Source organism: Phoxinus phoxinus, assembly GCF_949152265.1.
Source record: "Phoxinus phoxinus genome assembly, chromosome: 20".
Lineage (NCBI taxonomy): Eukaryota > Metazoa > Chordata > Actinopteri > Cypriniformes > Leuciscidae > Phoxinus > Phoxinus phoxinus.
The window spans coordinates 1,723,424-1,749,143 of record NC_136895.1 but is presented as its reverse complement, the minus strand read 5'-3'; the positions used below and the strand labels follow the sequence as shown (position 1 = coordinate 1,749,143).

The 25,720-nt window shown below is 38.9% G+C and overlaps 2 protein-coding genes across 4 annotated transcripts in view; one reads left to right on the top strand and one right to left on the bottom strand.

Moving 5' to 3' along the window:
- LOC306988746 (putative nuclease HARBI1) overlaps positions 1-25,720 on the bottom strand; it is a gene marked incomplete at its 3' end in the record, with an annotated part of 421,992 nt that overhangs the window by 96,300 nt on the left and 299,972 nt on the right. The window lies entirely within an intron of this gene.
- The window catches only part of LOC306988061 (uncharacterized protein), a 317,180-nt gene that overhangs the window by 281,359 nt on the left and 10,101 nt on the right, over positions 1-25,720 (top strand). Inside the window, exons 2-12 of one of the 3 annotated variants that reach the window (XR_013795315.1) lie at positions 15,162-15,245; positions 15,374-15,439; positions 15,546-15,682; positions 15,764-16,091; positions 16,261-16,545; positions 16,840-17,544; positions 17,826-17,904; positions 18,016-18,117; positions 18,543-18,736; positions 18,872-19,040; positions 19,162-21,721. Coding sequence is in view for 2 of the 3 variants with exons in the window: in XM_079592761.1 (XP_079448887.1) it covers positions 16,320-16,545; positions 16,840-16,908; positions 17,826-17,904; positions 18,016-18,049 (408 nt within the window). In the remaining variant the exon portion in view is untranslated. Of the gene's footprint in view, positions 1-15,161; positions 15,246-15,373; positions 15,440-15,545; positions 15,683-15,763; positions 16,092-16,260; positions 16,546-16,839; positions 17,545-17,825; positions 17,905-18,015; positions 18,118-18,542; positions 18,737-18,871; positions 19,041-19,161; positions 21,722-25,720 lie in introns of those variants that run through there. The other 2 variants (XM_079592761.1, XM_079592762.1) reach the window with 2 other exon arrangements.

Genomic DNA, 25,720 nt, shown 5'->3' with positions numbered 1-25,720 from the left:
TAATGACCATGGATGAATTTGATTAAATTTCCTGGTTGAAACTGTAGTGGCAATAGAAAAAAAGGGGAAAAAACAGTGCCACATTTTGCGCAGCGTATAACACATCTTACTTTCCTTTCAGAATATCATGATGGAGCATAACAAATCTGACTTTCTTTTCAGCATATTGTGATATCATGATGGAGCATAACACATCTGACTTTTCTTTTCAGCACATCATGATGGAGCTGATTATTTGTCAAAAGTATGAAATAATGTCTTGTAACTTTTGTCTTGTAAAGTGGGTTGAGTGTTGTCCAAGATGAATAGTGTGCTGATAGTGGGACTCAAAACCATGAGATAACTGAGTTGAATTGACTAATTGTAAAAAGTACATTTGAAATCGAATGTGAGAAAAAATGTAAAGAGGGTGCAAATATGAAGATAAAAAGCCAAATTTATAAAAAAAAAAGGGAATATATGGGTTCAAGCCCTGCTGCTAATGAAAGGAAACCACTCAGCCCACATGACCATTCTACAGGTAACACCGAGGAGGACAATTGGCCAGATGAGCAGATGATTTAATATATGTTGTTGTCACTAACAGAAATAACTAAGATTTCATTCACAGATGACAGTAAGCTCACTTCCAGGAAGGTTTCTGGGATGATTCTAACAAAGAACCAGTGACTGTGCATTGTAATCTCAGAAGAGGCTTGTGCATTGATCAGCAAAATGACCCCCCTCGACAACAGAAAGTGAGGGATCAATGATCTTTCCTTGCAAATGAGAGGAAACAACCCATTGCAACAACTCACAAAGATCAACATGAATGGAAAAAGGAGACAAACTTAACCAAATTCACAGGAATGAAAAGTTGCAGAAAGTGGGAGATTCACAAGGAGTTGTGCAAAGAAGAGAAGCAACAGAGTGAAAGAGATGAGTACAAGTTCAGACAATACTCAACATCAACCAAACTTTTCTAAAAATGTAATGTTAAAGCCCTTGAATATTTAGTAGCAACCTAATAATAACCACACCAGAGAAGAAAATGTATGGTATGATGATAAAATGAATGTTAACGACTAATTCAAGAAATTTACATAGAATAATTGGAATTAAGACAATTCATAAAGTAAAATAAAAATTAGAACTAAAAGACATTTTAAAAAAAAATCCAAAAGGGTACTCAGATGCAACTTATCAATACAGGGGTATACCTAATTAGTTTAAGGCTACAGTTGAAATTAAAACAAGTATTAAGACTGGCTATTAACAAATATTCGATTTTAATTTTAATTCATAAGATTATGTTATGATTCATTATGCTATTGACTAAATAAATAAAATATTAAGTAGTGCTAATAGAACGACAAATTTAATTGGAAGTTAATCGAATTCAATAACAAGCAGGCACTTAAGAACAATCTATGGTACCAGAGGAGGGTAAAAAAAGATATTTGACATTCACATGAAGAACAGATTGTTACACCAACATCACTTTTGAATATTTTCAATCCAGATGCGCCTGGTTTTGACCAGTACGCAAGGGGGGAATTATGAGAGATTAAGGAAAAGGAGAGATTAAGAATGTGAAATTTGTAAAGAGAGATTACGAATGTGAAATTTGTAAAATTTGTGCCAAAAAACAGTTAAGAAAGGAACAGCGACACAAATAGCCAAGAAGGACTATTAAAACGCTTGATAATGGATTATGTGGACATGATATAGACGGGTAAAGGCAATGTTATTAGCAGAGGAAGGGCAGATGCAGAAATGAGATTTCTAACAGAGAAGTATTCCTTAGATTTGAAATGCTATCAGAAATAAATTCAGATAATGGGTTAGCAAGTTATTCCAAGAATATTGAAGATTAAAATGAATTGTATACGAACACTTAAATTGCACACAAGGAAGTTTTAATAATAATTAAGTTATAATGCTTTATGTTTTAAATGGTTAATATGAAAATGATGGTTTTAGATTTACAGAAAAAAAAGAAATGTACATATAATCAATATGTAAGGTAGTGGAAAAGTTATTTTCTAGAGTTATTTGTTCTAATTGTCTAATGAGTTTATTGAATGACTTTTATGAGGTAAATGTAACATTGCTCTAAAGCTTTCGTAGTTTGAGTGATTACATGGGACATAACTAGATTATTCATGAGTTTATTTAGAAATTAGAAAGGAAGAAAAGGTATTCAGTTAAGAACCGCTTGAACTGAGGAGCTCCAATGAGGAGCTATAACGCAAGATTAAAAATGTTTAAATGGTATTTATTGTTACATTTTGGTAATAAAACTGAATTTAAAATATGAAACTTTATAACGAAGCACAAAGCGATTTAAAGGATAAAAGGTGCACTACAATGTTCTGTTCGTTCATCAACTAAAAATGATTGACTAAAAAATTGATTCTTCGAATTTAATAATTGATATTCCTTCATAAAAAGAAGCAATTGAAAATGAGAAAAATAGGTATTTAACCCAGCCCTATTTAAAATCAAAATTCATATGGATCACGAAAAATAAAAACGCAGAATGAATCAATTATTTATTATAAATCAGCAGAGATTTACTGTAATGCTTTGTCTGCATTAGGAGGAAAACAATTACATGAGAAAAGTAGAAGGACTTATGTTTGAAGATCAGTGTTGCACGTTTACCAAATAATACTGTGCAGGGAGGAACATTTAGCGAATACAGGATTAAGTAAAAAAAAAAAGTTTAAGAGCAAAAAGTTAAGAAAAACTTGATTTGAAGTTTGGAGAAGTATGAACATGGTTTGCTAAATTAGGAATGTTTTCTGAAGTTGCAATATTGAAAGGTGGTTATTATTCTGTTGTGTACTTCCCATAGTAAGATCATTAGTTGGTAAAATCACTGTTAAACAAATGGAAATGCTGAAATATCAAGATAATGAAAATTAATTTTAAAGGGCAACCAATATTATTAAGATTGGGCTTATAAACCAAATTTAAATGTACAAAAATTGGATGTTGATTCAAGTACCTCAAATAAAGATGAAGAAGATGATTGATGAGCCAGACCCTGGGAGTCTGGGTCGAAGAGGATATCTACACCGCAAGAATACTTTTAAATGTATAAGGGATTTTTATGTTTGACATACTCTACTGTGACAATAACAGGCAATGCTGAACCAACTTTATCCACACACTTATAACAATGTTTTTTGTTTTGTTAGGGAGAATTCGAAGTCTTTTACTCTCTCCATTGAAAGAAAAAAAGAAAATACAACTGAAAGAAAGAAAATGTATGGAGAGAGATGTTTGGCTCGAATGCTCCTCCCGAGTGTGGTGCGCATAATCTAGTCATTGGAAAAGAGACTGGGTGACTTGATTTAGTCACTAGGTAGCATAAGTGAGGGGGCTGGATTTTGAAACTACACTCTGGAAAAGGATACTAAAAGTGGGGCTTAGATAAGCCCCAGAGGAGGGAATGTTGAAGATTTTATTATTTAGGAAATAAGTAATTCAGCTATATATTTGTACACCATTATTTCCCTGTGTGTGACTTTGGTTTGTCTTTTGGGGGCTTACAGAAAGGTCAAGAATGCTGATGCAGCAGATGATTCTATTTAAGTTTGTCACATGGTGCAAGACCCTATCTATAGGATGTATGACCATTTTTGGAAGTGATGTGGGTATATATGTGAAGCCGACCACATGTCTGGAGCGTCTTTTTCTGCAGAAGGGCGCTCGGCTTTGTTTATGAATAAAGTCTAATATTTCTGGCATCAAAGATCTCTGAGAAGTGATTTCATAAAAAGATTGTAACCACAACACAGGGCATTCTAGACAGAGCTACTAATAATTAAATAAAATAAAATTTGACCATTTATTGTGTTATGAAAATTATCAAGGGAAAAATTGGAAATAGATATTGTGTGACTTTTAATTATAGCATAAACAAGACCGAAACACACTGGGATTCTTATTTTGAAATATCTGCCGTTTTATTGGAAGTCTAAAACACACCATATCAACATCCCAAACATTGTCACAACCCATAAACAATCGTTCATAAGCAATCGCTTGCCCAAATGTGCGATTATATTCATTGATTGTGAACTGCTCTAAAACGCTGTTGGGTGGGGGTTGTAGAATGCGCAACAGCGCCGCCCTTTGGCAATCAAACGCGCAACACTCATCATAAATACTGGTGGTAAATCACATTCCCTCACAGTTCTTTGAGATGGCACCACGCGTATGGATCATAGGGAGTTCCATCATCCGCAGATTGCATACTCACATCTGTGAGCAAAGCCTGGACAGAGACCTTGGTCTTCACTGTGAGATCACCTGGGACGGCAGAGGAGGGAGACTCTGGGAACAGCTCTTTCAAGCTCTGCGTTCTCTCAGGGCCAAAGCTCCAGCTCCAGACATCATCATTATTCATCTGGGTGGGAACAGTTTGTGTCGGGAGGGCCGCAACCACCTCGATTTCATTCGGGAAATAAAGAGTGACTTGGCCGAAGTCTGCCGCATGTTTCCCAGAACCAGGCTGGTGTTTTCTGGCATTCTGCCCCGTCTGAATTGGAGAGTTCAGACTGGCAGGACTGGCTATGGCATTGAACGAAGCCGGCGGTGGATCAACGGCGCCATATCTGGCTTCTTGGCAGAGAGGCAGATGCGCTGCTTTCACCACAGAAACATCGGCTTGTCCCATCTGTGCAGAGACGGGGTCCACCTGAGCCCAGAGGGAACCCAGCTTCTGCTGAGCAACCTCCGAGAAGCTCTGCAGGTGGAGCTCAGAAGATGAAGCTACCATGTCCTTTTAAGGGCAGCAACATCTGCTCGCGGTCACTCATTCAAAAAAAGAGCATTTTTCCAAGTGTGTGAAATTCTTTGTTCATCACCTTGATCACGGATGAAGGTAAGATGTATGAACAGGCAGTTAAATGTTTAATGCAATCAGAATATCAAGAATTCCCCCCAAACAGCCTATCAGTAATTAGTAGTTTGATTTAGAAATGTATATGATTGTGTTTCTAAAGGATCTCCAGAGAGGACACCGGAGGTCATGAAAGTGACATCAGGTAAGGAACCTGTCCAGTAATAGTTTTTATTTGCTTTATTTATAAAAGGTCAACAACATCATGAAGAATAGTATAAAAATAATCCAGTCTTGCACCTACAAAACATGCAGTGCAATTAATGTAATTTTCTTGTCATTAGTTCCTAGGAAGAGAAAGTGGAGTGAGGTGGAGATTGCGGCTGTAAAATAAAAAATTATGAAATTTATTCACTCGGGAGTTACTCCTGGAAAAGTCGACTGCATTGCATGCATTACAGCAGCCCCCAAAGCCCTTGGTGAACGAGACTGGCAGGCGGTTTTGTCTCAAGACCATGGTTGGAAACATTATAATGTAATAAAACGGCTCGATGTTGGTTGTAAAACCCATACTGTACTGATTGATCACCGTTGATGTCAGGTTTCGGATACTGGTTTTAAAATAAAAATGTCCATTCCTCTTATCAATTTCTTTGTAAGCATATCAATATGACTTTAAACCATTCAAGCGTGAGATACTAATCACATTTTCTTCAGGAAATACATTCTTAATATTACTATTATGAATTTAAATTTGATTTATTTTATTTATTAAAATTGTTGTTTAGTCCTATCTGCTTGGCCTTATATATTGTTCCTCTATTTGAGTTCTAGCCTACATAAAAAAAACGCATGTAAGGTATTTTATTTTTAACTTTACTTGACCTTGGATAAAGGAAATGAAGCTAGAAGCCCTGGTAGACACCGGCTCTGATCTCACACTAATTTCTGCTCAACTCTTTGAAAAACTAAAGAGTGAAGCTCAAAGAAAGAATCGAACTCTTAATTTCCACACTTGTGAGTTAAACGTGCAGTCCTACAGCCAAAACGACATCCAACTAAGAAACATTGTACCCCTCCTTCTTGCAATCGGGCCTATGACTGTAGTCCATCCCGTCTATGTTTCTCCAATGAACATTTATCCATTTCTCATAGGCAAGGACCTGCTGGATCGCTTTGAGCCCTTATTGGACTTCAAACACCTACAAGTTTGGACTCAAGTGCGCGAACCCCTCCCCCTCCAGCCACACAAATCTGCTGAGCCAGACTGTCAGGTCACAGGGTTCACGGAAACTCCCTCAGCCAGCCATGAGAACACAGTCACAACAGCTGAGAACGATTCAAGTTCGCTACTCTGCACTTTCAAAACCACCCAAGACTCTGACAATTACTGCCCCCGAGTGAACACTGACCTGCAGCTGGTGCTTGACACATTACTTCCTGATCCTTCCGGGCCCAGCCCACGAGGACTACATTGGAGCAGATCTCTTGATTCGCCTCAAGGCTCATGTGGACATGTTCAACGAAGTTGTATGGGCCCCATTGACTTTACAGCCACCTGTTCCCTTCACTTATGACAACCTGCTGTCAGGGCAGACCATCCCAGAAGTCTGCACTCTAATCAACGAACAGAGCACGGTGGTACCTGCTTACACCAAAGGAGTCACAGTGCGGCTCAACTTGCGTCGTGGCCAAACCTTAAACCACACCCTGGGTTTCTTCCAACCCTCACCCGAGTGTGGAGAACTCGGACTCACCCTCGAAGCCACACCCCTCATTGAAGTGTCATCTCGGGTAGTCTATATTATGTTCAACACCTGCACAGCAACTGACATCAGCATCCCCAGAGCCTACCGACTAGGATGGCTAGTGAGCCACGACTTTCATGACTTTGAGCTGATATTACCCGTCATAGGGCCCCTCCCACCTGCACTGCTACCTGACGGACATGCAGACGACACATTGCTCACAGCACCCTTTCAATTCATTGCCATCACATCTGTCATGTCAGTGGCCAAAGACCATGTGTGCAGGACGAAGCTGACAGAGGACCAACACCTCACAGTGTACACAGTTTCCCACCAGCCTGTCACTGAGACAAATGCACCTGCTATGCCTTTTCAAACCAACCCGACTGATGACAAACCAACAGAAGAACCGTATCAAGGTTTTGAATCTCAAGTGCAACAAATTCTACAGGATGCCGATGCACTTCAGGACGATGCAGACTGCCAACAGCTACGACAAGTCGTTTATAAATTCAAAGAATCCTTTGCTAAAGACTCTTTAGACTGTGGTCTCACCCACCTCCACACGGTGCGCATTCCGACGCACCCTGAGGCTCCTCCCACCTTCGTCAAGCAGTACAAAATTCCCATCGCCTCGCATGAGCCAGTGCAGGAAATCATCGAACCCATGCTGGAGAAAGGTGTCATTAGACCATGCAATAGTACCTACTCTGCTCCAATATGGCCCGTTCTCAAACCTAATGGGAAATGGAGGCCCACCATTGACTATCGAAAACTGAATCAACAGGTGCCGTTGTCACGATGGCCCATGACCCAACTAGAACAAGAGCTACCTCGAATCAGAGGTGCCACCATCTTCTCAACACTCGATGTTGCCTCTGGATTCTGGACCATTCCAGTGCACCCAGACGACCAACACAAGCTGGCATTCACATTCGGCAACCGACAGTACACCTTCAACAGGTGCCCGTTCGGGTACGCCAACTCACCAGCTGAGTTCAACATCTTCCTTAACAAAGCCTGCCCAGACGCCAGGAAGAGAGGTAACCTGATCTACGTCGACGATGTGCTCATGAAAAGCACGACGGTGGCCGACCACCTGAAAGAAATGTTTTGAACCAGCTATCCGCTGCGGGCACCAAAATAGCCCTCCATAAGGGACAATGGTGTCGTAACAAGGTTAACTACGTGGGCCTGCTCATCGGACCCCATGGCATCGAACCACAATCGAACCGTATTCATGGCATTTAAAACATCAAGCCTCCCACTAACGTTTCTGAACTACGAAGTTTCCTAGGAGTATGCAATTACTCACGACAGTTCATCGAAAACTATTCAGACATCGCCAGGCCCCTAACAGCTCTGTTAAAGAAAGACTGCCCTTTCGTCTGGTCAGACGCTCAGGAACACGCCATGGCAGAACTAAAAAGACATTTATGCACAGCTCCATGCCTTGCTTACCCTGATCCGAAAAAGAATTCCACCTGGAAGCTGGGTTTTCGGACCAATGTCTCAGTGCTGGCCTATTTTAACTACCTATATTAATGGTTATTACGAGTAATCGTGGTAATTATTAATATAAGGCGAGATTTAACCCATTCCCTATTTGGGATAATTTCATTCATGTATGCAACATATAAATATTCATATCTTATGAATATCGTATCTCATTTGAGCTAATAAATTCCCTAAACAGAGTCAGTGTTGACAAGCTTAACCAATTACATATAACATTTAGTGTCTAAATGAGAGATTCATGTTTTTTTCTTGTCCCATAACTTTTCTATGAACTGTTCTATTAAAAAATCTGAATGTTTCATATATAATTTCATGCATAATATTAACCCTCTGGGGACCAAAAACGCGCCGGCGCGTTTTCCTCGTTTTTTTTAACATAGCAGCAAAATAGACTTAAAATACTCCGTCATTTTTTGTCATACAGGCTTAAGAAATATGAAAAAATAAACTGTTAAATGTCTTCTTATTTATGGGTTCACTTAAAATCGAAATAAAACATTGTGCTTTTGTAAAATAAAGAAAGTAAACAGGGAGTGTTTTATGCCTCTCCGTCTCCGTGAACTTTTTTTTCTAGTGCACGTCTCTAAACTTACACAAAACTCAGCGAATACTATTCACTCAGACATGAGCTATATATCTCTATAATCATTTAAGTGTGTAGTTTTAAATTATCTAATTCAAAACTAAAACAAATATTCTCTGTTTATGCAATCTATACAAAAAGAGCGAGAGATGAGCCGTTCTCATTATTGTTCTGCCAGCTCATTACTCCGCTAATTTGACACGCCCATCGACAGCGCGCGCGCTATTCAAATGCAGATCTGAAGCAACACACGCAAACAACGCCCACAACAGCTGGATAACACTCGCTGTGAGGAATAATAATATCCTGATAATCCTGGAAATTTTACCTCAAACGTGCTGGAGTAGCCTAACAACGGATCCAGCTGCAGATCATCAGTAAGTGCTTTGTTCTAATCGCGATATGAAATGGTGTCTGTAAACCGCAAAAGACTGTTTAAATTTGAATCCCGTTTCTGTGTTTGAATGAATGAACGGCTGCGTTTGTTTACTACAGCTCGCGTGTGTGAATGAAACTATCTATATTGCCTACTGAGATGAGTAAAAATCGACTGAATAAGTTGAAATAAAATGGCTTTGTATAAGCAACATATTAAACTGCAAATTAACATTTATGCCCTAATATATATTTTAAAAGACGATGTTACAGAAGAAATATGAAAGACAACATTTCGTTTTGGATAGATTATAAAGTTTGTACTGCCACATCAAAACCTAATTTACAAGGTGCAAACAAAATCTTAAAAGATCAATATAAGCCTTCTCTTTAAATTATTTTTGTGTTTTATTAGTGACAAATTTGGCGAGAGGATAGCCTACATCCAAAACTTTCTGAAAATACGAATGAGAATTAACTGCACAATTACTAGAAATGTTTACCTTGGATATTATACAATTTGCAAGCATACACAGTTTGTGGAAAAATACACTTTTTTTCAAGATGTTTCCAACTCTGAACCAATTCTGTAGTAATATATATGTGTGTGTGTATGTATATATATATATTAGGGATGGCCCGATACCACTTTTTCCAGGCCGAGTCCGATACCGATACTTTCATTTTTGGTACTCGCCGATACCGATACGGTAACCGATACCTGTATTTTTATTTTCAATTAATTTAATTCATGCATTTGTCATTTTTAAATGTATTTGTAGAGAAACCAAAAGAATGTCAAATCATATTTGTTTATTAAATGTTAACTTAATTTGTTCATCAAATATATTTAATGCACTGCATATTCATTACTGTATAAATTAAATATAGAGGGATATTTGTGAAGTTACAAAAAAAGGTAGCCTATTTAGTCAAGAGTTAATCCTTTGTCTGGTTAACATTAAAACACAGTAGCAGATTAATTCAACTGCTGCCCCTTTAAGACCGAACGCACGGACCCCATTTGAATTATACTGTCTACGTTCACTTGACATATAATATACTTTGTTTACTAGGATACTCGCCAAGACGGGCGTTTTTACATAGTTTTGTGTGAATTCATCCGTACAAGCGCAATAGTGAAATAATTCCACTCAGTGTTCGCGCGCTGTCTGAGGCGATGGTTTTCGGGGGACGCGCTTTGGATGTTTGAAGTTCATGTAACTTCTTGACCTGCAAATGTCCTGTAATAATGTCGTTAAACATAAATAAGGTAACAGTTCATGTTTTACTTTATATATACGATTTAGTTTTAATCCAAATATACGTGCCGAGTGAACGATCAGCAATCCAGAGCATTCAACAGAAGTGCGCTCTCTCGCTCTCTCTCTCTCTCTCTCTGGTCAGTTAATGTTAATAATAAGCTACATGGCTCGTTTTACTTTCTTTGCCATTGATATCCGACTGAACTACAAACTTTCCACTGACGTCTGATGCGCTCGACCAGCTCGCGCTTTGGTGCCGCGTCGCGCTCAATCCACTGTGCGTTTTTCTCTTATCAGCTCGCGCACCACAGCTATATAGGCGTTACTATATTTTGTTTAATATTTCACTAATATGATACATTTACTTCATAGACAGCCTTCTTTTTTATCCCCATTATACTTTCTGTTGTCAGTGCTTCTTTGTCTGGACACAAACACTGTACACACGCTGCTTGGTATCGGTTGTTGGTATCGGGGCGTTTTTACGAGTACATGAGCTCAGTATCGGGCCGATACCCGATACTGGTATCGGGCCATCCCTAATATATATATGTGTGTGTGTGTGTGTGTGTGTGTGTTGTCTTTGCATTCTTTCTTGTGACGGCTCAGGCTCAGTGACACCTATGAATGGCTCATTAGTATGCAGCATTAGCAGGTCTTCAGGTGTGAATGAGGACATTATTCATGACCTTGTTGGATCATTCACGCCCACCTGCATATTGCCTTTCCAAACAAAAAGTGTCTTACAAAATGTAAATCAATCTATTGTTTAATGTGAACGATTAGCCCGGATGATTTTCAGATCATTTCGAAGTAAAAACTCTAGCCGACAATATCCATTAGTCAAAAGTATTGTGGGAATATGTGAAGTTGGTCGTTTGTGGTCTTATATCAGAAAATTTTAGTTTGAGTTTTTTGAATAACCACGCATAAATAATATTCTCTCAAAAATGCAAACATGTACATACATGTTGCTCACATATTATGATAGCCATGTCCGTGCTAAATAGAGTGTAATTACCTTTACCATTAATATGTTTATAAGCAACTGAAAAAAATACAACTATCAGGTCATGTCAAAACATCTCAAGGACCCCAAAAACACCTTGGTCCCCAGAGGGTTAATAAACAGTATCCCATCCATTTTACAGTGTTGACCTGGCAGAACAGGATGATGATGATTCACCAGAAATTCCATCAACTAGTTCAACTGGGCAGGTTAGGTCGGCAATAATGGATGGCAGATACTTTAAGGTTGTGAAACAAACAGAACTGGGCCAAGTTCAAGCCGAATGTAAATTGTGCACAAAAAAGAAAAACATCATATATCTGGCTCTTTAGCTGCGACGACAAATTTCAAAGTTAATTTAAAGAGGATACACCTTGAAGCACTTCAGGACTATGAACAACACAAGCAGGATTTCACAGCTCAGCAGCGAAGGAAAAAAACTGCAGCCAACACCAAATACAAGCAGAGCAAGTTGTTTGCAGGGTCCTCAGTGGTGTCACAAAAAAGATTAGATGAGCTGATTGTTTCCTATGTTGTTCAAGGTATGCATTCACTCTCAACAGTTGAGCAGAAGGAATTTATCGAATTGATTCAAGGACTTAGCCCACACTCATCTGTGATGTCAAGGAGAACACTGTGCAGAAGAATTGATTGTGACTTAGAATCAAAAGTTAGTAGTGTAAAAGACTTGTTGAAAACTACCAAACATCAAGCACCACGGCTGACATATGGTCCACTAGTGTGTCTAGGTCATAGGAGTCACAGCACACAGGGTTCATAATGACACATTGGAACGCCAGTCTGTCACATTGGCTTTTATGATGGTGATAAAACATAATAAAAGTTAAACATTTGTTTTGTTTTGTAGTTTTTTATTTCCTACAGGGCAGGGGAAGGGAAGAGGTATATACAATTAAAACGAAAGTTTCTAAGCAGTTGCACACATCTAAATGCTTTTTGGCATTCAGAATAGGCCCAGATAGATTTCAGCCTAATAGGGATACCTGCACTGAATCTTCAATTTCACATGTATTTTCAAAATACAAAATTTTGTATTTCAATAAATTTTTCCACACAGTATTTTGTATTTGTATTTTAAATAAATTTCCATGTATTTATGCCCATCTCTGATTGCATTATATCTACTGGACGAATCTGTGGTAGTAAACTGATAACATGGTAGCCATATTAAAGGACAAGTTCGGTATTTTACACTTAAAGCCCTATTTACAGATCGTATCTGATGAAATAGAACGGTTAAGATTAAAATTTGGACACATGTTCCAGTCCCGAGAATTTTGGGTTTATTTCGCTTCCCCCCCACACCCCCACAATGGTTGTCTATGGCCACTGGAAGATTCCTTCCTAAAACACATTCAACTTTCGTTTACAAAGACGTGAAACTCACCGAGTGGTCAGGGGTGTTCACTGATACGGGCCCAAAAAAAAATCGCTGAAAAAGATGCATTCCAACAGGTTTTATCGTAGTTTTTGTCCACCTCCATTGACTTGTATTGAATGTGCTGTGTGAGGTACGATATTCCTCCGCCGCTTCTTCTTCTGCTTCTTCTGTGTATTAAATGAAATGCCAGCGGTTTGCTTGCAATCGGCAAAGGTGCATTATCGCCACCAACTGGTGTCTATTATTCAAGCTCTCAACGGAAGAATCTGGGTGTGACGCGTTTGGCAAAATAGGTCCACAAACGCTAAATAAAACTAAAATTCTCGGGACAGGAGCATGTGTCCAAATTTTAATCTTAACCGTTCTATTTCATCAGATACGATCTGTAAACAGGGCTTTAAGTGTAAAATACCGAACTTGTCCTTTAACTTTCTCCATAAAGTCGATAATATATTAAATGTGTGATTTTTAGCTAGTCATGGTGTTATTCCCATGCATGGCATGAATTAATAAATGTAAAATGTAACCCAGGTCACAAAGGGGTTAAAATAGAATCTTTTCGAAAAATAAATATTATTATATGTCGAAAAAAAAATAATAATCTATATTATTCAATATAGTATTAATAATAAGTGAAATCAATACAATAATTAATTGTATTTTATTAAAGTTGAAACTAGTCAGAGTAGTTGAGTAGATCTCAATTAGATGCGATAATGAAGCGCGAGTTTATTCCCGCCCTAAAAAATCGTTGGAAAGGAAAAGTGATATGAGAAGCAATGTGAGAAGCCATGCAAGAGCATTAGCTGTATTGAAGTTTGATTGACAAGAGATAAAAACTTGAAGAAACCATAAAAAAACTTTGAATATATTGAACAGAAGTTCTGTACGTAGATGTCCTTGATCGAAAGGAAGATTTAAGCAGCGACTATTTACAGAAGAAATAAGGCCAAATCGATGGGTGTTTAGGATAAATATAAATATGAACCTGAGGAGTATGTGAATATCTGACTAATGTATACGTATATACAATGGTGATTTGAACTATATGTGAAATAGTGCTGTATTTGCTGTTTAAAGCTATGGTCTACGATTTCAAAGATTGTTCATAATTAATAACCTCGTTTAGATGCTGGTTATGGTTCTACAGTACAATCCTAACAATATGAAGAGAAAAAAGAATGAAACAAATCCATTCACTCTATTGGGTGTACAGCTGCAGAGAAGTTGACCGGCCAGACAACTTACATTGGTCAACTGCTCTCATCCAATCACCAGCTCCACTTGATACTCCGCCTGGCGCTCGCGTCTCCACCCCACCGCACCCGACCCCGCCCCCCTCCTGCGACATGAAATTGCGCGGGCAAGCAGCTGACAATCTATGGTAGCTAGCTAAGTAGCATCAGATCAGCAATGGATAAAAAAAATAAACGACAGCAGCAAGCGGCCTCTGCTTGCCCCTACTGTAAAGTTTGGACAAATGAGAAAGTCTGTAGAGGAAAGAGCAAAGAAAAAAAAAATGTGAAGAACGCCGGAGTCTAAGTAGGATAAATATAGCGTCCACCATTGACCGTTGGAGGAAGCTTCAGGGAGATCTGGGACTGAAAACCGACGCTGACACGGCTGACTTTTTGTTGTGCAGGTAAACATTTATTTATACTTTTATTGTGTGACGTGTTACATAAATAGCTTTTTATCAGTCTGACAACATGCTCATGCTGCCGGTCGGCATTGGAATGTTAGCCGTTTAGCATCGCCTGTCACGGGTCAAAGTAATTATATTTCTTGAAGTGCTTGAATATATTTCAGTAGGCCTAGCGGGTTTCTGTTCGAGCCGATCGGAATTTGAACAAGATGCGCTGTGTGCTGCTATAACAATTACTCAAAACCTTAGCAATACTAGTAGTATTATACTAATGGTGGTGGGGAGTTTAGAACATTTCATGTGTTGCTAATCTTGCGTTGGCGTGAACTCAAACGTGACATTGAATTGTTGATGAAGCAACTAAGTTCAAGTGTCGAAAGGCAATTTTACATATGTGTCATTAGCGAGGTCATTAGATTGAAGCGACTAAGCAATGTTGTGAAAGTAAATTACGTCAATCAGTCATAATTGTAAGTGTTAATTACTTCAAGGCTTTATGTGTTCACTGCTTTCAGCTATGAGAGAGGACCAGTTTCATCTACTCCAATGAAGACGGGATTCAAAGCCCCACTAGCTCCAGCAGCTTCAACCATTTTTTAATCAGATACTGACCGGTAAGTGCGAATTTCGACCTGTCTATAGCTTCAATATATGTCCATGTCTCCAACAGTAGGTTTGCACATGTTTAAGACATTTTAAACAGTCAAAAGAAGACAAGGATGTGAGATCTCACATTACAATCCCAAGGCATATTTCAATTTATGTTTTTTTTCCTATTTTAGTGGTGGTGAATTCTCAGATGAAGATATTCATGATCTGGCTGTCATCAATCTCCATGGCACATCAGACATTCAGACGGTTGAGAGGTATGCATACACAAATCTTTTGTGATAGCTTATTGTGTTGAAGATACTTTTACCAAATCAAAGACACATGGGTGTTCGTGGATACATCTCCGTGCAAACCACGTCCATTTATTTTTCATCTCTTCTAGTGTTGTAACCCCAGGTCCATCTGGTGATATAGATGAGAAGGAATTCAATAACATTAATAATTCCATGTAAGTTTTTTTCTTTTTTCCTTAAAAAATAAATAAAAGTTTGTATCCCTGTAAATTCTGTTTGATAACAGACATGTATGATGTCAACAATTCTGTTTTTATGTAGGATTGAATGGGACAGTGATGATGACTCCAGACATGGACTTTGAGTCGGTTTCATCATCAGATGATGAAGATTCTGAGGATGTTGATGATATTGAGGATGAAGATGTGGATCCAGACTACAGGAACCATTCGTGTCAAGTACATATTACAAATTACTATACACTTCAATAGCTGTTTAGATAGATTCCAAATCTGTAACCTGTGGTGTTGTTCTGGCAGGACGGGCGGTGCTCTAAAGTCCAAATTATCGCTGGACTCAGTACAAGTCGTTTCCATGGAAGAAACTGTGCATGACGAACTAAACAAGGACTCTGATGCACAGACAGACATGCCCAACGATTCTTTGAGAGTCGTTGCAGTAGAAGATTTACTGGAAAATGCAGGAAGCATTGTGTACCACAATAGTCTTCAACAACTCATGCAAAACATGCATCTGGCTGTCAATGTATGTCCACATAAAGACAGTCACAATAAACAGGAGTGTAAGGCACCGGGTCCCTTTCAAGTAAATATCAGGTCCAGAGGAACGGCGGCTGTAATGGATTGGGTGAATATGATTATATTGTTGATTTATTTGTCTTCCATTTTACAATATAGTGTGGGTGTGTCTGACTTGTTATCAATGCCAAAATATATATTTGTAATAGAAACTTGACTGATACAAGTGTGGGATGGTATATAATCCAGGTTGCTGATTCTCTAATAATTTTTTGCAGGTATGTCCTCACGGGCACCTTGTGTGGAAATGGGTGTCACAGCCACAGTTTAAACACGGATGCTGGCTGGTGACTACATGCTCGCTATAAACATCCTTCTTTCCGGAAACAATTACCGGAAGATCTCCCTGTTATTTGACTTCATGAAGTTGGGGATGGTGGACAGGTCCAGCTTCTATCGCATCCAAGATGCTTACTGTGTAGACACAGTAGAAGAGTTTTGGACAGAGAAGAGAAATGAAGTCATCGCCCAAGTGCAGTCAAAGGGACCTGTTGTAGTTTTGGGTGAGTTTCTTTAAAAAAAAGTGCATTTATACAATGGGGCGTGCACGCACACCAAATTTCCCACATCTTCAATAACACAAACATATGTGTTGACAAAAATGTAAATACTCTTACTGTGCACATTGACCAGCTTAGCAGCTTAAAGTATCTCAAATTTGCCCGGAATGATGTCATCGGTCATCCTCTTTCAGCTGGATGGCATGTGCTTAAAAGTGAAAAAAATCTCAAAGATTGATTGCCCTTTTTTTACAATAAAGTATATGCATTTGTTTGGTTTATCTTCCCTGTTTGTAGGCGATGCAAGAATGGACAGTCCTGGGTTTAGTGCACAATACTGCACATATACAGCCATGGACAACAGTAGTAAGCAAATAATCAGCATGGTGAACATTGACAAGAGGCAGACCATTAGAATAGAATAGAATATACTTTTATTGTCCCCTGGGGAAAATTTGTTGTGGACTCAAAAGTGCTAAGTGCCATCGCTGCCGTTACAGACAATAAATACACATAGAAATAGAATAAATACACAACTACACATACACAAATATAATAGCTAAAAATGATAAAATACAGCACACAGCGTTATTGCACATACCTCAGGCCTATCTCATACAAATCATCACACAACTTCTAATTTAGATTTAGATTTAAAATTTCGGTGGAAACTGGTACGAAGGAGTATTTATACCGATTCAATCTAGTTTTAGGTATTCTGTACCTTCTACCAGAAGGCAGGAGCTCATATTCTGTTCGGAGAATGTGGGACGGGTCTGACAAAATTCTCTGCGCCTGCCTAAGTGCAGACTGCTCATAGATGGACTGAAGGGAGAGCTTTTCAGTCCTCCCCATCACCTTCATAGCAGTCTGTACCAGGCGCTGAATTAGAAATTCAGTGGCCATGGAGAAAGAGGGATTTATCCGAACAGTGGAAACCCTTCGAAAGGAACGTTGTGGAGTTTTGCACAGACGCCCACATGCAAATATCAGCACTTTTTAGTAAGCGTAATAGTTGAAAAAGAATATTTTTTCCATTTTATGTCACTATTTCACTCAAATCTGTGTTATAATGTTTCCAAATTTTTACTGGTACTGTAATGTCAAGTATGTTTTCATTGTTCATGTTGTCACACAGTTCTACCCTTTTTTCCCTTTTTTAGTTTTATCAAGCGGCATGTGTTCATACCAAGCAAAACAAAAAAAACAAAAACAGGTTTGATTGTGTATTGATATACACTAACCTAAACTTGTTATCTCTATTATGCTTTTCACCAATACAGGCACTGGAACATACAAAGATAGTGGAATCCGACACACTTTGGATATGTGGCCAAGTCGCTGGCCAAAAAAATTCAATCAGTAAGCTCATCTTCTAAATACCAATTTTTTGAAGGTCAAACATGAAATGGAGCTGAACATGAAACACAGTTGTCAAGTTTTCACCATGGTATGTTTTTTTGTTTTTTACAGGCAGGACAACAAAGAGGCTGTAAAGAGCTCATGAACTAGACAAAAGACATTTGCAATCACTTCTGGCACTGTTGTAAATCAGCTGAGACATATGAGTTCTTTGTAAGTATTCATATAAGCTGTGAAGCATGAAGTATAAAGTTAAATTTACTTTGGTCACTTTGGAATACTATTCCCTATTTTATTAAAACCAGCTCATCATTATCAGTATTTAAGTCAAGAATGAAAAGACACCTGTGTGATTGTTAAACTTTTGTATTGTGTGGTGTCTAGAATTGTCTGCCATTATTGTGATGATTGCTGTTATTTATTATAATACTTTGGTGTGGTATTAACTGAATAAACCAGAGGGGAGGTTTTATTATAAGCCCTTGGGGGTTTCTTACCTCTCCTGCACAATCCATATGTACTGTTTTTTACATCTATTTGTTTTTTTTGTTTTTTTTTGTGCTAATAAATAAAAAAATAAAAAAATTGGTTTCAATTTGTATGGATAATCTATTTAACAATGTTACATCTGTTCATAGGAACTATGGTCAGGTGTACTGCACCATGTAACTGGAGAGCACGAGTGGGCTCTAGGTGCCAGCCAGCATGGTCAATTGCCAGAGGACAGGGACAAGGCGTGGCTAAAAAAGGGATCAGAGTCACACTCACGACTAACTGAATTAGTCCTCGATGCTCGCTGGCTCAAGAATGTGCACAAATTCCTGAACTTCAGGTAAATTGGGTTTGCCTTTGTGGAATATGCTTGCTTTCAGAAATATCTCCAATTTAAAATTATTACTGACATCTCAAATTTAAAATTATTACTGACATCACAAACCATTTACATTTCTTCCCAATGCGCTTTTAGGTCCACTGCTGAACTCGAGTCCTTTCACAATTACATGTTGATGTATGCCAGCAAGCGGTTCAGTTTCACACCCCCTGTGTATGCAGCTAGAGCTATGCTTGCTGCTATAGATTACAATAGCCACATCAACCGACCCCCTAAGAGAAAACCGGATGGCTCTTTACAGAATGTGATATACAAACTTCTATAACATTTTTATTTTCATACCTAGTTCTTGATAACATACATAACCTATATCAACAACAACACTATGTATTTTTGTAAGCGTCTATCATTCTTTTGTTTTGCAGGTACAGCAAAGTTTTCAACAAAAAAATCACGGAAGTGGAGCCTCTACGTCATCAAGGAGGACAAGGACTATGCATACATCAGGGACCTTCAAAGCACCATCATTGAAAAGAAGCAGTCAAGCAGCGCTGTGCCAAGGAAGTCTAAGAAGAGACCAGATGACCCCCGTCAGTATGGTGTCTTGTCTGGGATTCCTGCTCCTTCTACCGGGGAACTACTTGACACTAGTCAGCAGAGGGCTTAGTAAGTTATATTTGAATATGTTACTATTCATTCGTTGCTATAGGAGAGGAAGAATTTTGCAAACTCGTAAAATCATCTAAATCGACAACGTGCATGTTAGACCCTATACCGACTAAGCTGCTGAAAGAGATGCTTCCAGATGTCATAGATCCTCTTCTTAATATCATTAATTCATCTTTGTCTCTAGGATACGTACCAAAAACCTTTAAGCTAGCTATGATTAAACCGCTTGTTAAAAAACAGCAACTTGATCCTACAAAACTAGTCAATTACAGGCCGATCTCTAATCTGCCATTTCTGTCAAAGATATTAGAAAAAGCAGTATCCTCACAACTGTGTTCTTTCTTGAAAGAAATGATATCTGCGAGGATTTTCAGTCCGGATTTAGACCGTACCATAGTACCGAGACAGCTCTCGTTAGAGTCACAAATGATTTGCTCTTATCATCCGATCGTGGTTGTATCTCTCTATTAGTATTACTTGATCTTAGTGCTGCATTTGACACCATTGACCACAAAATCCTTTTAAATAGACTCGAACATTATGTTGGCATTAGTGGAATTGCACTAGCATGGTTTAAATCATACTTATCTGACCGTTATCAGTTTGTAGCAGTAAATGAAGAGATGTCTTATCAATCACAAGTTCAGTATGGCGTACCACAAGGCTCAGTACTAGGACCGCTGCTGTTCACTCTGTATATGCTACCATTAGGAGATATCATTAGGAAACATGGAATTAGCTTTCACTGTTATGCCGACGATACTCAGCTGTATATTTCTTCAAAACCTAACGAAACCTACCAATTCACAAAATTAACGGAATGCATAGCTGATATAAAACATTGGATGACTAGTAATTTCCTACTACTAAATTCAGAAAAAAACTGAGATTCTAATTATTGGACAAAAAACTTCCACACGTAATAACCTAGAATACTGTCTAACACTTGATGGCTGCTCTGTTAAGTCTTCGTCGTCGGTTAGGAACCTGGGTGTGCTCTTTGATACCAATCTTTCATTTGAAAGTCATGTGTCTAGTATCTGTAAAACCGCTTTCTTCCATCTTAAAAATATATCTAAACTACGTCATATGCTCTCAATGAATAATGCAGAACAATTAGTTCATGCGTTTATGACCTCAAGGCTAGATTATTGTAATGCTCTACTGGGTGGTTGCCCTGCACGCTTAATAAACAAACTACAGCTGGTCCAAAACGCAGCAGCTCGAGTTCTTACCAGAACTAGGAAGTATGACCATATTAGCCCTGTTCTGTCAACACTGCATTGGCTGCCTATTAAACATTGTATAAATTTTCAAATATTGCTGATCACTTACAAAGCACTAAATGGTTTAGCTCCGCAGTACTTGAGCGAGCTCTTAACGCATTATAGTCCTTCACGTCTACTGCGATCTCAAAATTCCGGCCAGTTAATAATACCTAGAATATCAAAATCGACTGCTGGCGGTAGATCCTTTTCCTACTTGGCACCAAAACTTTGGAACAGTCTTCCTAACATTGTCCGTGAAGCAGACACACTCTGTCAGTTCAAATCTAGACTAAAAACACATCTCTTCGGCCTAGCATACACAACACATTATAGACTTCTATAATTCAATGTTAGGCTGCATAGTTTAGAACAGCCGGGACCGGGAACACTTCCCGTAAATCCTGATGTACTTGGTACATCATAAGAAGGATGGCGTCTACGCTAATAGTCTCTCTGTCTATCCCGAGGTTTACCGCTGTCCACTGGAACCAGGCCGTATCCAGATCTGATGAAGGACCAGCGCCAGGACACGACGACGCCGCTGACCTGAAGTGTCAACCAGTCTCTCCTCCTCTCCACTCCGACTTCAACCAACCGGAACTGGACAAACACTCTGATTCATTCTGACTTCTGACCTGTAATGCTCCTGAATCATAATCATACACTGTTCACTCATTGGCCAGAGGAGAACTGGCCCCCGACTGAGCCTGGGTTCTCCCAAGGTTTTTTTCTCCATTCTGTCACCTGATGGAGTTTTGGTTCCGTGCCGCTGTTGCCTTACCTTCTGGCTTGCTTAGTTGGGGACATTTAATATTCAACAATATTATAGATCTGCCTTAAAGGTGGACGATGATGAAATAGTTTTTTTGTATTATTTTCATGTTATCACTGTGAAGCTGCTTTGATACAATCTGTATTGTAAAAAGCGCTATATAAATAAAGGTAACTTGACTTGACTACTGCACTCTATCAAAAACTGTAATTTAAAAAATATATATATTTTATGTTTTATTTCATAGGTCAGCCCCTTCCAAAGTAGGCTGTGATGACAGCAACATCCTGCAATGCAATCCCTTCACGCACAATGCCATTATTTTATTACAATAAAGTCATGTAAAATAACTGTCAAGATCATGATTTTCCTATGTTCTAAAAAGAAGAGAACTCAATACATAATTTTCATTCTTTATTGAAAATGTAAATATGACAAATAACGGCAAGTAACTTGCATTAAAAAAAAAATGTAAAATTAATATTCGGTCCTATTGAAATTTAACACAGGACAGTTAGCTGTGTCAAACCCTGCTTGGGATGAATCCAACATAATGTCCATTTGGATCTGGAAATCTGTCCCTGATGGCCCAAACACAGCAGCTGGGTACCACCACACGCCGTCCACTCCCCAGTGACCCATACTGCCACACAACCCACTGCCTGTAGGCTGCATGGCGGAATTGCCTATTGCTCTCCCCTGGGGACTGTGCATCTTCTACTGCCCTGATGTCATTCCACAGCCTCCGAGCCATCCGCAGATGACCCTCCATGAGGATGAAGATTTCCATGTGGGGCATGGAGGAAATGCACTCTTCAGGTCGGAAACGACAACATTTCCTTTCAAGGTCTGTGGGCATTTCCCGACACCTTGCACACACACACCAGGAGGGAGCAGCAGCTGTGGATGGTGGGACTGGTGGAGCCCCTTCTGATGTCTGAAGCCTCAAATCAAACACCAGGGAGGGATCATGGCGTAGAATATTCCTGAGCATCTGGTGTGATTGTTGGATGCTCAACCTCCCAATCAATGTCAAGAATGAGAGATTTTCAAGGTTGAAACTTAAAATGATATTGTTTTGAATCATGAAAAGATTTGTTTCATGAATTATGTTACCATATTTGACAGAAACAATATACTACTACTACTACTGTCATTTAGCAGATCCTTTTATCCAAGGCAACTTAGAACAATACAAGCAAGAAATCACACAGGAAGATGTAGCATGGATTATTGCTGCTAAATGTCAGTAGTACAGGGTTCGTACGGGTGCTTGAAATCCTTGAAAATGCTTGAATTTTGATGTTGTGTTTTCAAGGTTTGAAAAGTGCTTAAATTTTGGATAAAGTGCTTGAAAATGCTTGAAATTGTAATTGTAATTTTTTCCCACAACAAATACCTATGTGACTGAATTGTTCGTTTATTAAATGGAGAAATAAAATGTTAGAATGAAACCTGCGGTGCCCGCTTGTGCATGTGTGACTGTGATCTGCCGGCCTATTTTCACGTGTTACTCCGCCATCCACCCCCATGAAACCACTACTTCAACATGCCGGGAGGTTGCCGTTTCAATGAACGTTGGCTGGAAGATGCTAAATTCAAATTGTGGATTAAACGAGGACAAACCCCACGAGTTGCCTCGTGTAAAGTCTGCAAAAAAGACGTGCAGCTTTTCACAATGGGCGAGTCTGCTCTCTCGAGTCACATGAAAGGTAAGTCATAAACTTTTCAATTAGGTTAACTGAAGTAGCCTACTGTACAGGTTAGCGCCTATTTATTTACGCTAGTAACTGCTAACTTAGCTAGGAATTCGCATTTTGTGACAGAGTACTTGGTGTGATGTAATGTTAGTATTGCATGCCTTATGTAGGGTTGCCAACCGTTCCGTGTAATACGGAATCGTCCCGTATTTGACACATCAAAGTCTTGTTCCGTATTGAACCGATACGGAACGCGCTTTGTTCCGTATTTTTGAGAATCAATTTCAGTGCAAATCCGTGACAGACACACACATAGCTTCTAATATATGTCAGACTATGAATGAAGACATTTGTAGGCTTGCGGTAGATAACGTTACTAATTTCTCCCCGTTTGTCTATGATCAGCGTCGCGTTTTTAACATCTTGGAACAACATCAGAGAATGCCCTTTTAATTGGTCGTTTCAGTCATTGTGAGTCATGTATCGTAGCAACGATGATGACAAGTGACAACAGCGGGAAATGTAAAAATGACTAACGTTACTTCCAAGCAGCCGGCGAAAAAGAGCACAAAAATATAGAATTGAATGGGAAATAGCTGCACAATGTGCTTAGTCTGGAGGTTTATTTGTTTCTGTGAGATTTTCCTTGTGCATATATATATAATATTTGCTTCTCTTGAACCCTTCAACCTGCATCATTTCAACGTAATTGTGTTTAACAGCAGAATTTGTGGTGAAAAACTACATTAGCCATTTTCCTTGTGCATATATACAGGTGTTGTATTGCTTGAATGCATTATTTGAGTGCAATATTTCCTTTCCAGTGCAAAACAATAATACATAAAAAAAACAGGTAATATATATAAAATATATATTTAATATTTTCTTTATTAGCTGTTTTTTTTATGTACTATTGTTTTGCACTGGAAAGAAAGTTAACTAAAATGGAAGTATAATTATATAATATAAAGATATTTGCACTACACATCCTTAAAATGTTGTCAAATTAAATGTCACATGTCACCAACCCTCCCATTTGGCTCAAATCCTCCCATTCAGTGCTACTCTCTATAGCGGTCTTACTGTATGTTATGAACCATTAAGAGAATAAACATTTTTAAAGGTGATAATTCAGCATTTATACAGCAACATAGTTAACTGACAACTGTCATTTTCAGAATTTTACAGAATTTTTTATTGAGAATAAACATAATTAATTAAAAAAATAACATTTCCCTCCTATTTTTGTTGTTATATAGGAAAAAAGCATCAAGACCTGATGCGAAGTCATCTGAATACAGGTCCAGTAGTAAGTGATTTTTTTGGGCAGATAAGCACAACTACATCCATCAATACAACCAGCAGGGACAGTGCAGCGGAAGCAGCTGGTGGAGTAGTCCCTCTACCATCCACATCCACTCCTTCAGTCCAATCTTCTAATCCACATCAGGCAACCAGTAAGACCACAAGCACCATAAAACCATTTATCAGCTCTAATCCAACACTTCAAGCAGAAATCTGCTGGGCAACAAAAGTTGTAACCAGCCACTATTCCTACAAATCATGTGAGAATGCAGCAGACATTTTCAGAACCATGTTTCCTGACAGTGATATTGCAAAGCAATTTACTTGTGGGGAGAGAAAAGCAGCATACCTCACCACATTTGGGATTGCTCCTCATTTCTCTTCACTAATGAAGGCCAAAGCCAAGAAAGAGTCTGAATATGTACTTCTGTTTGATGAAAGTCTAAATAGGGAAATTAAGAAAAGCCAGCTTGACATGCACATACGATTTTGGGATGGTAACCAAGTACACTCAAGGTACCTGACATCATTTTTCATGGGTCATCACACTGCAGAACAAATGCATGAGAAGGTTGAACAAGTGTGTTCGGATATAAGCTTCCTGAACCTGATTCAGCTGGCGATGGATGGCCCAAATGTTAATTTGAAGCTCTTCTCACTGGCCCAGCAGAACATTGAGAAACAAACAGGCAAGAAAATGTTAAATGTTGGAACTTGTGGATTACATATACTACACAACTCCTACAGAGCAGGGTGTGCATCCACAGACTGGGAGCTGGGAAATGCTCTGTCAAGCCTTAAATGGCTATTCAAGGATGTTCCAGCTCGCAGGGAGGACTACACAGAAGTCACTGGTTGCACATCCTTCCCTCTTGACTTCTGTAGTCATCGGTGGCTGGAAAATGTGGAGGTGGCTGAGCGTGCCCTTCAGATTTGGCCCTCTCTGAAAATGTACGTCAGTGCTGCTAAAATGAAAACTGTAACCGAACCACTTACAAAGTCTTTCAAGACGGCTGAGATGGTTGTGCAAGATGCCCTCTTCCCAGCAAAGCTGAACTTCTTTCTAATGGTAGCTAGGGAAATCACACCATTTTTAAAGTTATACCAGACGGACAAACCCATGCTGCCGTTTATGTGCGGTGATCTCACAAATATACTGAGGAGTCTAATGGAGAAGTTTGTCAAGCCCAGTGTCATGAAGGATGCAACTACCCCTGTAAAGCTTCTCCAAGTTGACTATGCTAACTCAGTCAACCACATAGATGTCACC